The 19,527-nt window shown below is 44.2% G+C and overlaps 1 protein-coding gene across 2 annotated transcripts in view; it reads right to left on the bottom strand.

Moving 5' to 3' along the window:
• Positions 1-19,527, bottom strand: part of LOC106612141 (actin-binding LIM protein 3) — a 123,904-nt gene that overhangs the window by 65,447 nt on the left and 38,930 nt on the right. For both annotated transcript variants that reach the window (XM_045724179.1, XM_045724180.1), the window contains exons 3-4: positions 1,550-1,733; positions 224-339 (exon numbers count right to left, since the gene is read on the bottom strand). In XM_045724179.1, the coding sequence (XP_045580135.1) occupies positions 224-339; positions 1,550-1,733 (300 nt within the window). The remainder of the gene's footprint in view (positions 1-223; positions 340-1,549; positions 1,734-19,527) is intronic.

Here is a 19,527-nt window from a genome sequence, read left to right as displayed (position 1 = left end):
AGATGGGAGGGGGTGAGAAGGGGGAGAGGGTGATGGGAGGGGGAGAGAGGGGGTGGAGGAGAGAGAGAAGGGAGAGTGGAGGGGGAGTGGAGTGGGAGAGGGAGGAAGGGAGAGAGGGGGAAATAGGCGACGAGAAAAGTGAGAGAATTAGGGGTGTGAGAGAAAAAAGTGAGAGAGGGACAACATTTCTGACCCGTGAAGACCTCTAGAGGGCGCGACTTACGGCTGGGTCCGTGGATCTTGATTGGTTCGTTGGAGGTGACAAGTGTGTGAGAACACTGCTGACACACACAGTCCTTCCCACTGAACGTCACTCTGTCTCCGATAGGGAACGGCTTCCTGCATGGGGGAGATACACACTGATTAATACACACACTTGCGTACACATACACACGCATGCACGCACACACACCCTGCGCCCAGGGGAGACACCACAGCTGGTGCCACCTGGTCATTGTCCTCATCACTGCACAACCAATGCTCTCACGCCATGCCGGGATGAGGACACACACACACACACACACACACACACACACACACACACACACACACACACACACACACACACACACACACACACACACACACACACACACACACACACACACACACACACACACACACACTGGTTTCACAGTGACTGAGGAAAATTAACTCAGAAGCCTATAAAGCCCAGCTTTAGACACATGCAGGAACAACCTCTCACTTTACCCAGAAAAGGTGTGGTTTTTGTCTGTGTGTGTGTGTGTGTGTGTGTGTGGTGTCTGTCTGTGTGTGTGCATGCCCAAGTGCCCATGTGTATATACGTCTGTGTGTGCAGTTGTGTGTGTGTGTGCATGCCCAAGTGTCTGTGTGTATATACGTGTGTGTGTGTGTGTATGTGTGTGTGTGTGTGTGTGTGTGTGTGTGTGTGTGTGTGTGTGTGTGTGTGTGTGTGTGTGTGTGTGTGTGTGTGTGTGTGTGTGTGTGTGTGTGTGTGTGTTGTCAGTGAATATTTGCTGTGTGAGAGCAGGTATCATGTCTTTAGTTGTGAGGAAGATGTCCTTGGATGGCCTACAGAATGTTAGTGTGCTGTCAGGCATGTCTGGCGACCACGGTTTGATGCTTTCAGATAGCTGACGTTCTTAGATGTACAAGACTAGAGGTGTCGTAGACTAGAGGAGTGTGTGTGTGTGTGACTTTGCTGTTACCTGCGTGTGTGTCTCTTCCTCCAGACACTCTCTGCACCGTCAGCCTTGCTCTGTGCTTTCAACTTTTTACTCTACATATTTAATGGAAGCTGCGTTACTCTGGCCACAAACGCAGTGCTGCTATTTCTGTCCCACTCTGACAGCACGCTCTGTATCTCTGTCTCGGTCTCCCACCATCTCTGCTGCATTTTCAAAATACCAGTTCACTGAAAACGCAAGACAGAGCTAACTACAAAATAGCTAAACCTTACACTCACTGTTTCATTTGATCAAATTGATCAATCAGGAATAGATTGTTTGTGTGTGTGTGTGTGTGCGTGTGTGTGTGTCTGTGCATGGATGTGTGTGCTTGTGGGCACCTGCAGACACTGCAGACGAAGCAGGTAGGGTGGTAGGTCCTCCCCAGAGCAGAAACCACCTCCCCGGTGATGAATCCGTCACAGCGGTCACAGCGTGTCCCATACAGACGCTGGTAGTCTGACGTACAGATGTACTCACCACTCTTCTGATAGAACCCAGATCTAGCCAGGCCACACCCACACACTGGAGAGAGATAGAGATGGGGGAGAGAAAGAAAGATGGGGCAGAGAGAGAGACAGGGGGGAGAGAGACGGTGGGGTGGGGGGAGAAAAAGCGACAGAGAAGGTGGAGTGAGAGAGAGATGGGGAGAGAGAGAGAGAGATGGGGGAGAGTGAGGGGAGGAAGAGTGACACAGAGGGGGGAGTGAGAGAGAGAGATGGGGGAGAGTGAGGGGAGAAAGAGAGACAGAGAGGGGGAGGGAGAGAGAGAGAGAGAGGGGGAGAGAATGGGAGAGAGAGGGAGGGAGAGGAGGAAAGAAAGAGAGAAAAAAAGAGACAGTGGATTAGGTTAAAGACTGAACACTCAAACTATTCTAAATTAACAAGCACGGAAAAAACTAAATACAAAACTGATTGCAGCAAGCTACAGTAATTCCTCAGCTTTAGCTTAGGTGGCAAAGCTAGTCTATATTCTGGATTTGGACCCAGTTGGTCACATCTGCCCCACTTCCACAGTAAACTGTTCGAAATGAGACAATTAGTGCTTTATGGGGAGCTCAGAGGGTTGTTTAGTGGTGGTTCAGACAGAGAGGAACTTTGTTGGGTTTCATTAGGTTTCCTCCTCCCTACTTCTCCAGACAGAAAATAAAGACAGACAGACATAAACATGGTTGTGTGTGTGTGTATTTGCGTGCCTGCATACTTGCGTGCATGAGTGTGTTTCTGGGTGTCCTGTATGCATTTTGTGGCAACAGTTTGCTGTGATGTGAAAATAAAGACAATGTGGAAAACTCATTTTCTCCAGAAGATCCAGAAACGACTCCTTCATTATAGATCAATGAGACGGAACAAAATGACTTTTCCTACATTTCATCACACACCACCACGTTCTCCACCAGAAGAGAGAGAAAGAAAGAGAGGGGAATGGAGAGAGAAAGAGAGGGGAATGGAGAGAGAAAGAGAGGGAAATGGAGAGAGAAAGAGAGGGGAATGGAGAGAGAAAGAGAGGGAAATGGAGAGAGAAAGAGAGGGGAATGGAGAGAGAAAGAGAGGGGAATGGAGAGAGAAAGAGAGGGGAATGGAGAGAGAAAGAGAGGGGAATGGAGTTAGAAAGGGAGGGGAATGGAGAGAGAAAGAGAGGGGAATGGAGAGAGAAAGAGAGGGAAATGGAGAGAGAAAGAGAGGGGAATGGAGAGAGCGAGAGAGCGAGAGAGGGGAATGGAGAGAGTGAGAGAGAGGGAAATGGAGAGAGAAAGGGAGGGGAATGGAGAGAGCGAGAGAGAGAGAGGGGAATGGAGAGAGAAAGGGAGGGGGATGGAGAGAGCGAGAGAGAGAGACTACCAGTGGCGACCCGTCATTCAGGGCTGGTCGCTAACATGGTCTCTTTATTGTTTTCTTGAGTAAGGCAGCTCTGGTGGGGCAGCTCCAACATGCAGGTGTTTTATCCTAGCTCAGTGCTTTCTGTGGTGGTGGGGCAGCTCCAACATGCAGGTGTTTTATCCTAGCTCTGTGCTTTCTGTGGTGGTGGGGCGGCTCCAACATGCAGGTGTTTTATCCTAGCTCAGTGCTTTCTGTGGTGGTGGGGCAGCTCCAACATGCAGGTGTTTTATCCTAGCTCTGTGCTTTCTGTGGTGGTGGGGCAGCTCCAACATGCAGGTGTTGTATCCTAGCTCAGTGCTTTCTGTGGTGGTGGGGCAGCTCCAACATGCAGGTGTTTTATCCTAGCTCTGTGCTTTCTGTGGTGGTGGGGCAGCTCCAACATGCAGGTGTTTCAGTCTAGCTCAGTGCTTTCTGTGGTGGTGGGGCGGCCAGTGGAAAATACGGCACGTATGGGTTGGTAATGTTCTCTAGTTGGGTCGTGATTGGCTACGTGTTCTGTCACTGATGGGGACACTACCTCACCGCAAAATCTACAGGGAGAGCTAAAAAAAAGTCCCTTGTGTGCTGCCATAGAGTTACATTAGAAGTGCCCATCCAAGAAGGCTCAAGGTCATTGGCCACAGATAAAATAACGTCAAATCCCATTATATCTATCGTAGCTTTGATTGGGCTGACCATGTCAACATCATACTTTCAAAATCTTAGCTAGCAGTCATCATCATGAATCATCATGAAGTCGACAATCTACTGGCAAATCCTTTTCAAACCTTGCCATATGAACAAAAATTATGACGAGAAATTATAGATGAAACAACAAACATCGGCAATTGGACATAAACATTACACAACATGTTGGAAATCTCAAATTCAACAATGAGTGGTTTGGAAGGAATCAGTAGCTAACTGCAAACATTGCAAAGTAATCACTAGTCTGCTATTCAGTGGAGTGGGTGTGTGGTTCAAGTCTGGGTTTAAGGGACTAAACATTCAACATTGTCCATGCTGTCAATCCAGCATGATTTCTGCCACGTTCTAAACAACTGGAAACTCAAAACTGGGAAATCTCAGATTTCAGTGGTTCAAGACAACTGGGAACTCTGAAAAAAACAAGCTCCGACTGGGAAAATACGTTTTGAACGGTCATCCAACTCAGAATTTCAAGTCAGGAACTCAGGCCTCTTTCCAGAGCTCCGACCTGAAGATCACTGGCGTCATGATTAGACTGTTGTCTTAAAAACTCGATAGATCCAGAGAATGTCTGACTTTGATGACAGTTTTTATGACAACATTTGCCCACGAAGGACCTCCGCGCCACCTTCCTGTTCAAGTGAGCACAGCACAACAAGGTGAGTCCAAAAATGTATTGTATGGTCCTGCATAAATTATGAAATATGCCAGGGAGATATGTATACTGTAGCTAAGAAAGTAATATTAAGTGTATGTTCTATAGTAAGCTGTTAGTAGCCCATGTGCCTCACCCTAATAATTTGGTCCCTTTTCCCCTTATAACTTAGCCTCCTGTTCTGATGTCTGCTTATATGCCCCCTTTTATTTATCCTACAGTTCTGACTTGGTGTACAGGGAGAACACTGCAAGAACGACCCATGTTATGAATTCTGTCAATGTACATTTCAAAATTGCTGAACAAATAGTTATATTGACTACGTCCATCCTAGCTCGCTCATAAATGTCTTATTGAAATTACGGATTGCCTCTTATCTGGTTGTCATCCCCTTACAGTGAGGGAAAAAAGTATTTGATCCCCTGCTGATTTTGTATGTTTGCCCACTGACAAAGAAATGATCAGTCTATAATTTTAATGGTAGGTTTATTTGAAAAGTGAGAGACAGAATAACAACAAAAATCCAGAAAAACGCATGTCAAAAATGTTATAAAATGATTTGCATTTTAATGAGGGAAATAAGTATTTGACCCCTCTGCAAAACATAACTTAGTACTTGGTTGCAAAACCCTTGTTGGCAATCACAGAGGTCAGACGTATCTTGTAGTTGGCCACCAGGTTTGCCCACATCTCACGAGGGATTTTGTCCCACTCCTCTTTGCAGATCTTCTCCAAGTCATTAAGGTTTCGAGGCTGACGTTTGGCAACTCGAACTTTCAGCTCCCTCCACAGATTTAATATGGGATTAAAGTCTGGAGACTGGCTAGGCCACTCCAGGACCTTAATGTGCTTCTTCTTGAGCCACTCCTTTGTTGCCTTGGCTGTGTGTTTTGGGTTATTGTAATGCTGGAATACCCATCCACGTCCCATTTTCAATGCCCTGGCTGAGGGAAGGAGGTTCTCACCCAAGATTTGACGGTACATGGCCCCGACCATTGTCCCTTTGATGCGGTGAAGTTGTCCTGTCCCCTTAGCAGAAAAACACCCCCAAAGCATAATGTTTCCACCTCCATGTTTGACGGTGGGGATGGTGTTCTTGGGGTCATAGGCAGCATTCCTCCTCCTCCAAACACGGCGAGCTGAGTCGATGCCAAAGAGCTCCATTTTGGTCTCATCTGACCACAACACTTTCACCCAGTTGTCCTCTGAATCATTCAGATGTTCATTGGCAAACTTCAGACGGGCATGTATATGTGCTTTCTTGAGCAGGGGGACCTTGTGGGCGCTGCAGGATTTCAGTCCTTCACGGCGTAGTGTGTTACCAATTGTTTTCTTGGTGACTATAGTCCCAGCTGCCTTGAGATCATTGACAAGATCCTCCCGTGTAGTTCTGGGCTGATTGCTCACCGTTCTCATGATGATTGCAACTCCACGAGGTGAGATCTTGCATGGAGCCCCAGGCCGAGGGAGATCGACAGTTCTTTTGTGTTTCTTCCATTTGCGAATAATCGCACCAACTGTTGTCACCTTCTCACCAAGCTACTTGGCGATGGTCTTGTAGCCCATTCCAGCCTTGTGTAGGTCTACAATCTTGTCCCTGACATCCTTGGAGAGCTCTTTGGTCTTGGCCATGGTGGAGAGTTTGGAATCTGATTGATTGATAGCTTCTGTGGACAGGTGTCTTTTATATAGTAACACGCTGAGATTAGGAGCACTCCCTTTAAGAGTGTGCTCCTAATCTCAACTTGTTACCTGTATAAAAGACACCTGGGAGACAGAAATCTTTCTGATTGAGATGGGGTAAAATGCTTATTTCCCTCATTAAAATGCAAATCAATTTATAACATTTTTGACATGTGTTTTTCTGGATTTTTGTTGTTGTTATTCTGTCTCTCACTGTTCAAATAAACCTACCATTAAAATTATAGACTGGTCATTTCTTTTTCAGTGGGCAAACGTACAAAATCAGCAGGGTATCAAATAATTTTTTCCCTCACTGTATGTCATAGTTTGTACATCTCAATTGTCAGTAGAAACCACATTTGATTAAACAAGTCAGCCATATCAGCTATGTTTTTAAAAGGCAGTAAATGAGGCTGAATGAACTGTTTCACTGCCAGACAAGGCTCTGCTGATAGCCAGGTGTAGCAGTGGTAAGATGTTGGGACTGCTGTTGGGATTCTGCTGTACGGACAGCCTTATGTATGCCCTAATAGTATGTAGAAACTGTCACCGTTATAGTGCAATTAATGTATTGCGTTGTGTTGCTGGCATGCATCCCCATTTTTTGGGGTGAGTTTGCCCCACCAAGATGTATATGCTAAAACAGCCACTGGAGACTACATGTACATGTGTGGGTTGTTATAGTAAACAGAGTTGATATTCTCCACAGCTATTAGTCTGTAAGGTCAAGTGAAGAGAGAAACTATATTACCTCTAGTGGGCGAGGTTCCTAAAAGGTCAGTGGGCCTTCTAAAGGTTACATTACCACACACACACACACACACACATACACACACACACACACACACACACACACACACACACACACACACACACACACACACACACACACACACACACACACACACACACAGTAGGAGTGGGAGTCAGCAAACCCAGAGGATCAATACGTTTAAATCAGATCGGTGAATCAGCATCTAGCACTCCATATCTCTCTCTCTCTCTCTCTCTCTCTCTCTCAAGTCAAATCAAATTTGATTTGTCACATATGCCGAATACAACAGGTGTAGACCTTACCGTGAAATGCTTACTTCCAAGCCCCTAGCCCTTAACCTTAACCAACAATGTAATTTGAAGAAAATAGAGTTAAGAAAATATTTACTAAATGAACTAAAGTAAAACATTCAAAATAAAGAAAATAAAAATAGTAACACAATAAAATAGTACAGTGGGGGAAAAAATTATTTGATCCCCTGCTGACGTTTGCCCACTTACAAAGAAATGATCAGTCTATAATTTTAATGGTAGGTTTATTTGGACAGTGAGAGACAGAATAACAACAAAAAACCCAGAAAAACACATGTCAAAAATGTTATAAAATGATTTGCATTTTAATGAGGGAAATAAGTATTTTACCCCTCTGCAAAACATGACTTAGTACTTGGTGGCAAAACCCTTGTTGGCAATCACAGAGGTCAGACGTTTGTTGTCGTTGGCCACCAGGTTTGCACACATCTCACGAGGGATTTTGTCCCACTCCTCTTTGCAGATCTTCTCCAAGTCATTAAGGTTTCGAGGCTGACGTTTGGCAACTCGAACCTTCAGCTCCCTCCACAGATTTTCTATGGGATTAAGGTCTGGAGACTGGCTAGGCCACTCCAGGACCTTAATGTGCTTCTCCTTGAGCCACTCCTTTGTTGCCTTGGCCGTGTGTTTTGGGTCATTGTCATGCTGGAATACCTATCCACGACCCATTTTCAATGCCCTGGCTGAGGGAAGGAGGGCATTGAAGGAGGGCAAATCTTACCCAAGATTTGACGGTACATGGCCCCGTCCATCGTCCCTTTGATGCGGTGAAGTTGTCCTGTCCCCTTAGCAGAAAAACACCCCCAAATCATAATGTTTCCACCTGTTCTTGGGGTCATAGGCAGCATTCCTCCTCCTCCAAACACGGCAAGTTGAGTTGATGCCAAAGAGCTCCATTTTGGTCTCATCTGACCACAACACTTTCACCCAGTTGTCCTCTGAACCATTCAGATGTTCATTGGCAAACTTCAGACGGGCATGTATATGTATTCTTGAGCAGGGGGACCTTGCGGGTGCTGCAGGATTTCAGTCCTTCATGGCGTAGTGTGTTACCAATTGTCTTCTTGGTGACTATGGTCCCAGCTGCCTTGAGATCATTGACAAGATCCTCCCGTGTTGTTCTGGGCTGATTCCTCACCATTCTCATGATCATTGCAACCCCACTAGCCCATAGAAGTTAATGTGAGTCTGGAAGGAAAGTTTACAGTCTAACCAGACACCTAGGTATTTTTAGATGTCCACATATTCTAAGTCTGAACCGTCCACAGTAGTGATGCTGGGCGGGCAGGCAGGTGCTGATAGCGATCGGTTGAAGAGCAAGCATTTAGTTTTAATTGCATTTAAGAGCAGTTGGAGGCCACGGAAGGAGAGTTGTATGGCATTGAAGCTCATCTGGAGGTTAGTTAACACAGTGTCCAAAGAAGGGCCAGATGTATACAGAATGGTATCATCTGCGTAGAGGTGGATCAGTGAATCAACAGCAGCAAGAGCGACATCATTGATGTATACAGAGAAAAGAGTCGGCCCGAGAATTGAACCCTGTGGCACCCCTATAGAGATTGCCAGAGGTCCGGACAACAGGCCCTCCGATTTGACACACTGACCTCTGTCTGAGAAGTAGTTGGTGAACCAGGCGAGGCAGTCATTTCAGAAACCAAGGCTGTTGAGTCTGCTGATAAGAATATGGGGATTGACAGAGTCGAAAGCCTTGGCCAGGTCTATGAATACAGGTGCACAGTATTGTCTCTTATCGATGGAGGTTATGATATCATTTAGGACCTTGAGCGTGGCTGAGATGCACCCATGACCAGCTTGGAAACCAGATTGCATAGCGGAGAAGGTACGGTGGGATTCGAAATGGTCGGTGATCTGTTTGTTAACTTGGCTTTCGAAGACCTTAGAAAGGCAGGGTAGAACAGATACAGGTCTGTAGCAGTTTGGGTCTAGAGTGTCTCCCCCTTTGAAGAGGGTGATGACCGATTTTTCAGCTTTCCAATCTTTGGGGATCTCAGACGATACAAAAGAGAGGTTGAATAGGCTAGTAATAGGGGGTGCAAAAATTTCGGCTGATAATTTTAGAAACAGAGTGTCCAGATTGTCTAGTCCTGCTGATTTGTAGGGGTCCAGATTTTGCAGCTGTTTCAGAACATCAGCTATCTGGATTTGGGTGAAGGAGAAATGGGGGCGGCTTGGGTAAGTTGCTGTGGGGGGTGCAGGACTGTTGACCAGGGTATGGGTGGCCAGGTGGAAAGCATGGCCAGCCATAGAAAAATCCTTATTGAAATTCTCAATTATCGTGGATTTATCGGTGGTAGCCTCAGCGCAGTGGGCAGCTGGGAGGAGTTGCTCTTATTCTCCATGGACTTTACAGTGTCCCAGAACTTTTTGGAGTTTGTGCTGCAGGATGCAAATTTCTGTTTGAAAAAGCTAGCCTTTGCTTTCCTAACTGCCTGTGTATATTGGTGTCTAGCTTCCCTGAAAGTTGCATATCGCGGGGGCTATTCAATTTTAATGCAGCACGCCACAGGATGTTTTTGTGCTGGTCAAGGGCAGTCATGTCTGGAGTGAATCACGGGCTATATCTGTTCCTGGTTTTACATTTTTTGAACGGGGCATGCTTATTTAAGATTGTGAGGAAAGCAATTTGAAAGAATAACCAGGCATCTTCTACTGACGGAATGAGGTTTATATCCTCCCAGGATACCCGGGCCAGGTCGATTAGAAAGGCCTGCTCTCTGAAGTGTTTTAGGGAGTGTTTGACAGTGATGAGGGGTGGTCGTTTGACTGTAGACCCATTACGGACGCAAGCAATGAGGCAGTGATCGCTGAGATCCTGGTTGAAGACAGCAGAGGTGTATTTGGAGGGCAGGTTGGTTAGGATGATATCTATGAGGGTGCCTGTGTTTATGGATTTGGGGTTGTACCTGGTAGGTTCATTGATAATTTGTGTGAGATTGAGGGCATCAAGCTTAGATTGTGGGATGGCCGGGGTGTTAAGCATGTCCAAATTTAGGTCACCCAACAGCACGAGCTCTGAAGATAGATGGGGGGCAATCAATTCAAATATGGTGTCCAGGGCACAGCTGGGGGCAGAAGGTGGTCTACAGCAAACGGCAACGGTGAGAGACTTGTTTCTAGACAGGTGATTTTTAAAAGTAGAAGCTCAAATTGTTTGGGCACAGACCTGGATAGTAAGACAGAACTCTGCAGGCTATCTCTGCCGTAGATTGCAACTCCGCCCTCTTTTTAGCAGTTCTATCTTGTCGGAAAATGTTATAGTTAGGGATGGAAATGTCAGGGTTTTTGGTGGCCTTCCTAAGCCAGGATTCAGACACGACTAGGACATATAGGATGGCAGATTGTGCTAAAGCAGGGAATAAAACAAACTTAGCGAGGATGCTTCTAATGTTAACATGCACGAAACCAAGGCTTTTATGGTTACAGAAGTCAACAAATGAGAGTGCCTAGGGAATGGGAGTGGAGCTAGGCACTGCAGGGCCTGGATTAACCTCTACATCACCAGAGGAGCAGAGGAGGAGTAGGATAAGGGTACGGCTAAAGGCTATAAGAACTGGCCGTCTAGTGCGTTCGGAAAAGAGAGTAAAAGGAGCAGGTTTCTGGGTGCAGTAGAATAGATTTAATGCATAATGTACAGACAAAGGTATGGTAGGATATTAGTACAGTGGAGGTAAACCTAGGCATTGAGTGACGATGAGAGAGCTATTGTCTCTAGAGACATCACTTAAACCAGGTGAGGTCACTGCATGTGTGGGAGGTGGGACAAGAGGGTTAGCTGAGGCATATTGAGCAGGGCTGGTGGCTCTAAAGTGAAATAAGACAATAATCACTAACCAAAGCAGCAATGGACAAGGCACATTGACATTAGGGAGAGGCATGCGTAGCCGAGTGATCATTGAGTCCAGTGAGTAGCAGGGCGGGCTGGAGACACGGCGATTCAGACAGCTAGCGGGCCAGGGCAAGCAGGCTAGCAGAAGGGCCTTAGAGGGACGTCGCGACGGAAGAAGTCTGTTGTAGCCCCTTTGTGCGGTTACATTGGCAGACCAGTGGTGATGGATCAGCAGAGGTCCGTGTAGTAAAAGGGTCCAGGCCAATTGGCAAAATAGGTATAGTAGCCCAAAAATTCGCTGATGGACCTCTTCAGCTAACAGCCGATATACTATAGACAGCTAGCGGGCCGCAGCCAGCAGGCTAGCAGATGGGCATTGAGGGGACATCGCGCCGGAAGAGCTTGTTGAAAAACCCCCTCGGGCAGATCACGTCGGTAGTCCAGTCGTGATGGATCGGCGGGGCTCAGTAACGGCAATAAAAGGGGTCCAGGCCAATTGACAAAATAGGTATTGCAGCCCAAGGAGTGGCTGATGGACCTCTTCAGCTAGCCGGGAGATGGGCCTAGCATAGGCTAGTTCCAGGCTAATTGGTGTTTGCTTCGGGACAGAGACGTTAGCCAGGAGAAGCCAATCAGATAGCAGCTAGCTAGCTGCGATGATCCAGGTGAAGAGGTTCAGAGCTTGCGGTAGGAATCTGGGGATATGGAGAAAAATAAGTCCGATAAGCTCTGGGTTGAATCTCGTTGTGCAGACTGGCAGGAGTTGTCCGGGCTAAAGGTTAGCTGATGACCGCTAGCAGTGGCTAGCTGACTACTAGCTAGTAGCTAGTTAGCTGGCTAGCTTCTGTTTGGGGTTCTGGTTCTAAAGTAAACAAAATAGCAGATCCATACTACATTGGGTGAGGCAGGTTGCAGGAGAGTATGTTGAAGTTGGGGTTAAGAAAAAATATTTGTAAAAATATATAGGAAGAAAAAAGATATATACAAAGGACACAACAAGACAACGACAAAAGACGCCTGACTGCTAAGCCATCTTGGATTAAACCTGTATTGTTACAGATGCTGGTTCAATACCTGTGCCAACCTTGACTGGGAGAACCATGAGATGACTGTAGGTTTTTGGTTTCTCTCCCTCTAAAAACAGAAATAAATCATTCTAAAAACAAACTGGCTTTATTTACAAATTAGTAACAATGTCTCACCCCATGTTCAAGAATGACTTTTTGTTGCTCAATGTATGTTATTTGAAAACAAAATCATCTCCAAAATATTGTTATTTTATAAACAAAGCGATTATTATTATTCATTTAGAATGATATAAAAGCCCCTTAGATATTATCACAGATATGTTATTAACCTTGTTATTAGCAGGACAATATGTATTGGTCATATTGGTCATGGCTCCCAAGTGGCGCATAATGGGATTACCTTGCAGTTCTCCAGCTGTATACACTATTATGTATACACTACCGTGATTGGGAGTCTCATAGGGGCACAATTGGCCCAGCGTTTCTCTTCCTCTAAAAACAGAAATAAATATTTTGGCCTTGACAAATATTATTTTGGCCTTTATTCAGATTATAATCACTCACTTCTCGTTTAAAAACATATATAAATAACCTCCAAAATATCATTATATATTATCAAGTTGACGACACAGTCATATAGTGGCACATATATAAACCTGAGTAACTCACTCATTCATGGCTTTGGATCAAAATAAATAAGTACCAACATTCTTTCTGATAGTCTTTAATAAATAAATGTTTTGGTTATCCTGACCTGGACACCATGTACAGCATTATAATAGCCCATTATGGGCTATTAGCAGGACAATATACCTTTACCAACACCTCTCTGTATTTTAATACTTTGTGGATGGGGCCTCCCCAGTGGCGCAGCTGTCTAAGTCACAGCATCGCAATGCAAAATGCGTTGCTACTTTTGGTTTTGATTCTGAATCCTCCAATCCCCCAATCCTCTATATGTAATTATTGGCGGAGAGTCAAGTCATATTTTTCGATATACTGTAGGCCTACCGTAGGCGACATGAGTCTCATTAGTGTTGAGTAATGTGCTGTTAAAAGTGCTATAGGTGTTATTTATTTAAAGAGCATATTTAAGTTAGAAGAAATAGGATTTGAAGCAATAGCCTACAACTATTTTAGCACTGTTCTGCACTGCTCTGAGACAAGCATGGGGATTGGTCTTCATAAATCAATGAGATTTTTATTTTCACTGAATCTCCACCTGGGGGTGGCCCGTCAGGAAGTCCAGGATCCGGTTGAAGAGGAAGGTGTTTAGTTCCAGGGTCCTTATCTTAGTGATGAGCTTTGTGGGCACTAAGGTGTTAAATGCTGAGCTGTAGTCAATGAAAAGCATTCTCACATAGGTGTTTCTTTTGTCCAGGTGGGAAAAGGCAGTGTGAAGTGCGAATTAGATTACGTCATCTGTGGATCTTTTGGGGCGGTATGCAAATTGGAGTGGGTCTAGGGATTCCGGGGTCATGGTGTTGATGTGAGCCATGACCAGCCTTTCAAAGCACTTCATGGCTACCGACGTGAGTGCTACGGGGTGGTAATCATTTAGGCAGGTTACCTTTGCTTTCTCAGGCACAGGGACTATGGTGGTCTGCTTGAAACATGTAGGTATTACAGACTCGGTCAGGGAGAGGTTGAAAATGTCAGTGGGGACACTTGCCAGTTGGTCAGCACATGCTCTGAGTACACGTTCTGATAATCTGTCTGGCCCCGCGGCCGTCTGGCCCCGCGGTGAATGTTGACCTGTTAAAAGGTCTTGCTCACATCGGCTACTGAGAGCGTGATCACCCAGTCTTCAGAACAGCTGGTGGTCTCATGCATGCTTCAGTGTTGCTTGCCTCGAAGCAAGCATAAACGGTATTTAGCCTTTCTGGTAGGCTCGCGTCACTGGGCAGCTCGTGGCTGGGTTTCCCTTTGTAGTCCGTAATAGTTTGCAAGCCCTGCCACATCCGGCGAGCGTCAGAGCCGGTGTTATAGGATTCAATCTTATTCCTTTATTGATGCTTTGCCTGTTTGTTGATGGTTTGTCTGAGGGCCTAGCAGGATTTCTTATAAGCGTCTGGATTAGTGTCCCTCTCCTTGAAAGCGGCAGCTCTAGCCTTTATCTCGGTGCGGATGTTGACTGTAATCCATGGCTTCTGGTTGGGATATATACATACGGTCACTGTGGGGACAACGTCGTTGATGCACTTATTGATGAAGCCGGTGACTGTGGTGGAAAACTCCTAAAAGCCATTGGATGAATCCAATCCAACGTATTCCAGTCTGTGTTAGCAAAACAGTCCTGTAGCGTAGCATCCACGTCATCTGACCACTTCTGTATTGAGCAGGTCACTGATAATTCCTGCTTTAGTTTTTGCAAGCAGGAATCAGGAGGATAGAATAATAGTCAGATTTTCCAAATGGAGGGCAAGGGAGAGCTTTGTAGTCATCTCTGTGTGTGGAGGTGGTCAAGAGTTTTTTCTCCCTCTGTTTGCACATGCTGGTAGAAATTAGATAAAACAGATTTTCGTTGGCCTGCATTAAAGTCCCTGGCCACTAGGAGCGCCGCTTCTTGATGAGCATTTTCTTGTTTCTCATGGCCTTATAAAGCTCGTTGAGTGCGGCCTTAGTGCCAGCGTCAGTTTATGGTGGTAAATAGACGGCTACAAAAAAATATAGATGAAAACTCTCTTGGTAGATAGTTTGGTCTACAGCTTATCATGAGGTACTCTACCTCAGGCGAGCAATACCTCACAGTACCTTAATATTTGACATTGCGCACCAGCTGTTATTGACAAATAAACACACACTCTCACCTCTCGTCAGACGTAGCTGTTCTGTCCTGCCGATGCACTGAAAACCCAGCCAACAGTATATTATCCGTGTCGTCGTTCAGCCACGACTCGGTGAAACATGAGATATTACAGTTTTTAATGTCCCGTTGGTAGGATAGTTTCGAACGGAGTTCTTCCAGTTTATTCTCCAGTGATTGCACGTTGGCTAATAGAACGGATGATAGAGGTGGATTACCCACTCACCAACAAATTCTTACAAGACAAAAACTGACCTTAGATCAGCACTATGGAGAAGTTAACTTAACGGTAGCGTCCCACCTGGCCAACATCCGGTGAAATTGCAGAGCGTGAAATTCAAACTACAGTATTACAAATATTTAACTTTCATAAAATCACAAGTGTAATACATTAAAATAAAGCTTAACTTCTTGTTAATTTCAGCCGCGGTGTCAGATTTCAAAAAGGCTTTACGGCGAAAGCAAACCATGCAATTATCCTGTTGGGGCTAAGGGGCAGTATTTTCACGGCTGGATAAAAAAACGTACCCGATTTAATCTGGTTACTAATCCTACCCAGTAACTAGAATAGGCATATACTTATTATATATGGATAGAAAACACCCTAAAGTTTCTAAAACTGTTTGAATGGTGTCTGTGAGTATAACAGAACTCATTTGGCAGGCAAAACCCTGAGACATTTTCTGACAGGAAGTGGATACCTGATGTGTTGAATTACCTTTAAGCCTATGCCATTGAAACACACAGGGGCTGATTAATGTTTTGGCACTTCCTATTGCTTCCACTAGATGTCACCAGCCTTTACAAAGTGTTTTGAGTCTTTTACTGTGAGATCTGACCGAACAAGAGCCTTGGAACGGTGATGGCCGATTAGACTCTGGCGCGCGAGTTCATGTTGGGTACCCTCGTTCCAATTCGTTTTAAAAGAGAATGCATTCGTCCACCTTGAATATTATTCATGTTCTGGTTAAAAAAGGCACTAATGATTTATGCTATACAACGTTTGACATGTTTGAACGAACGTAAATATATTTTTTCCCTCGTTCATGACGAGAAGTCCGGCTGGCTTAGATCATGTGCTAACAACACGGAGCTTTTTGGACATAAATGATGAGCTTTTTTGAACAAAACTACATTCGTTATGGACCTGGGATTCCTGGAAGTGACATCTGATGAAGAGAATCAAAGGTAATGGATTATTTACATAGTATTTTCGATTTTAGATCTCTCCAACATGGCCGTTTGTCTGTATCACAAAGCGTATTTTTCTGGGCGCAGTGCTCAGATTATTGCAAAGTGTGATTTCCCAGTAAGGTTATTTTTAAATCTGGCAAGTTGATTGCGTTCAAGAGATGTAAATCTATAATTCTTTAAATGACAATATAATATTTTACCAATGTTTTCTAATTTTAATTATTTAATTTGTGGTGCTGACTTGACTGCCGGTTATTGGAGGGAAACGATTTCCTGAACATCAACGCCATAGTAAACCGCTGTTTTTGGATATAAATATGAACTTGATAGAACTAAAAATGCATGTATTGTCTAACATAATGTCCTAGGAGTGTCATCTGATGGAGATTGTAAAAGGTTAGTGCATCATTTTAGCTGGTTTTATGGTTTTGGTGACCCTGTCTTTGAATTGACAAAACATTACACACAGCTATTGTCAATGTACTCTCCTAACATAATCTAACTTTATGCTTTCGCCGTAAAACCTTTTTGAAATCGGACAACGTCGTTAGATTAAGGAGATGTTTATCTTTCAAAGGGTGTAAGATAGTTGTATGTTTGAAAAATTTGAATTTTGACATTTATTTGGTTTCAAATTTGCCGCTCTTGAAATGCACCTGCTGTTGATAGGGTGCACCATGGGTGGCACGCTAGCATACCACATAGCCCCAAGAGGTTATCTGAGGACAGCGCCCCACATACAAACACATGAAAAACATATTTCAACCAGGCAGGTGCGAAACGAAAGTCAGAAATAGCCATATAATAAATGCCTTAGCTTTGATGATCTTCTTCTGTTGGCACTCCAAAAGGTCCCAGTTATTTCACAACTGGTCCTTTTGTTGGAGAATGTCCTTCTTTATATCCATAAAAACTCAGTTTAGCTGGCGCACTTCAGTCAATAATCCACCCAGTTTCCCTCCATCAAAATGCATACAAAATAAATCCCAAACGTTACTAACAAACTTTTCCAAACAAGTCAAACAACGTTTATAATCAAACCTTAGGTACCCTTATACGTAAATAAACGATACAATTTAACCTCTTGGGGCTAGGTGGGACGCTAGCGTGCCACCCGTGGTGCACTCCATCAACAGCAGGTGCATTTCAAGAGCGGCAAATTTGAATCCAAATAAATGTCAAAATTCAAATTTTTCAAAAATACAACTATGTTACACCATTTGAAAGATAAACATCTCCTTAATCTAACCACGTTTTACGATTTCAAAAAGGTTTTACGGCGAAAGCATAAATTTAGAGTATGTTAGGACAGTACATTTACAAGAGTTGTGTGTAATGTTTTGTCAAGTCAAAGACAGGGTCACCAAAACCATAAAACCAGCTAAAATGATGCACTAACCTTTTACAATCTCCATCAGATGACACTCCTAGGACATTATGTTAGACAATGCATGCATTTTTAGTTCTATCAAGTTGATATTTATATACAAAAACAGCGTTTTACTATGGCATTGATGTTGAGGAAATCGTTTCCCTCCAATAACCGGCAGTCAAGTCAGCGTCACAAATTAAATAATTAAAATTAGAAAACATTGGTAAAATATTATATTGTCATTTAAAGAATTATAGATTTACATCTTTTGAACGCAATCAACTTGCCAGATTTAAAAATAACCTTACTGGGAAATCACACTTTGCAATAATCTGAGCACTGTGCCCAGAAAAATACGCGTTGCGATACAAACTAGACGTCATGTTGGGGAGATCTAAAATCGAAAATACTATGTAAATAATCCATTACTTTTGATTCTCTTCATCAGATGTCACTTCCAGGTATCACAGGTCCATAACGAATGTAGTTTTGTTCAAAAAAGCTCATCATTTATGTCCAAAAATCTCCGTCTCGTTAGCACATGATGTAAGCCAGCCGGACTTCTCGTCATGAACGAGGGGAAAAAATATATTTCCGTTCGTTCAAACATGTCAAACGTTGTATAGCATAAATCATTAGGGCCTTTTTTAACCAGAACATGAATAATATTCAAGGTGGACGAATGCATAGTCTTTTATAACGTATTGGAACGAGGGTACCCAACATGAAGTAGCGCGCCAGGTGTCTAATGGGACATCACCGTTCCATGGCTCTTGTTCGGTCAGATCTCCCTCCAGAAGACTCAAAACACTTTGTAAAGGCTGGTGACATCTAGTGGAAGCAATAGGAAGTGCCAAAATATTCCTAAACCCCTGTGTTTTTCAATGGGATAGGTTTAAAGTCAATACAACACATCAGGTATCCACTTCCTGTCAGAAAATGTCTCAGGGTTTTGCCTGCCAAATGAGTTCTGTTATACTCACAGACACCATTCAAACAGTTTTGGAAACTTTAGAGTGTTTTCTATCCATATATAATAAGTATATGCATATTCTAGTTACTGGGTAGGATTAGTAACCAGATTAAATCGGGTACATTTTTTTTATCCAGACGTGCAAATGCTGCCCCCTAGACCCAACAGGTTAAGGCGGAGAATCGTTATTGTCTTTACCGGAGAAAAATACCAAAGAACGCGCTCTCTTCCACATGCTTGGAAACTCTACAGCCAAAATGGGAGCCACCTATAAAAACTACAATTTCTGGCTCAGTTTTCCAAAAACCAGCATGAAACTCTTTCTGAAGACTGTTGACATCTAGTGGAAGCCCTAGGAACTGCAATCTGGGAGGACTTGGCCTTGTAATTAAAGTGATAGCCATTGAAAACAGGTAGGCTGAATTCTTTTGGGGGGGGATGGGTTGTCCTCGGGGTTTCGCCTGCCAAATCAGTTCTGTTATACTCACAGACATAATTGTAACAGTTTTAGAAACTTTAGAGTGTTTTCTATTCAAATCGACCAATTATATGCATATCCTAGCTTCTAGGCCTGAGTAACAGGCAGTTTACTTTGGGCACGCTTTTCATCCGGACGTCAAAATACTGCCCCCTACCCAAGACAGGATAATGCTACTCACACAGAACACATCACCAACCAATAAACACTGTTGAGAAACGCATCAGAACTAACTGTGTGTGTGTGTGTGTGTGTGTGTGTGTGTGTGTGTGTGTGTGTGTGTGTGTGTGTGTGTGTGTGTGTGTGTGTGTGTGTGTGTGTGTGTGTGTGTGGGAGAGACCATAGGCAGAGAAGATGAGTGTGTTTATCCCCTCAAGCAGCGATTTTTCAGGAGACAAGACGCAGGATAATACCTGTTTTCATCCTAAATAGTGCACTACTTTTGACCAGAGCACTATATCGGGAATAGGCTACTATTTGAGACACTGCCCTTGTCTTCTGTCCTAAATCCTGGAGCGTCGGAAGGGGAAACCACTGCTGCCTAAACTCATCTCCCTGTAATCTCACAATGTCTCCCTAGCAACCACACGTTGGCTTGGTGATTGGACCAGCGTGGCAGTGGTTGCTATA

Source organism: Salmo salar, chromosome ssa09, assembly GCF_905237065.1.
Source record: "Salmo salar chromosome ssa09, Ssal_v3.1, whole genome shotgun sequence".
In the NCBI taxonomy this organism is placed as follows: domain Eukaryota; kingdom Metazoa; phylum Chordata; class Actinopteri; order Salmoniformes; family Salmonidae; genus Salmo; species Salmo salar.
The sequence above is the reverse complement of the archived record's forward strand: the minus strand, read 5'-3'. Positions and strand labels throughout refer to the sequence as shown.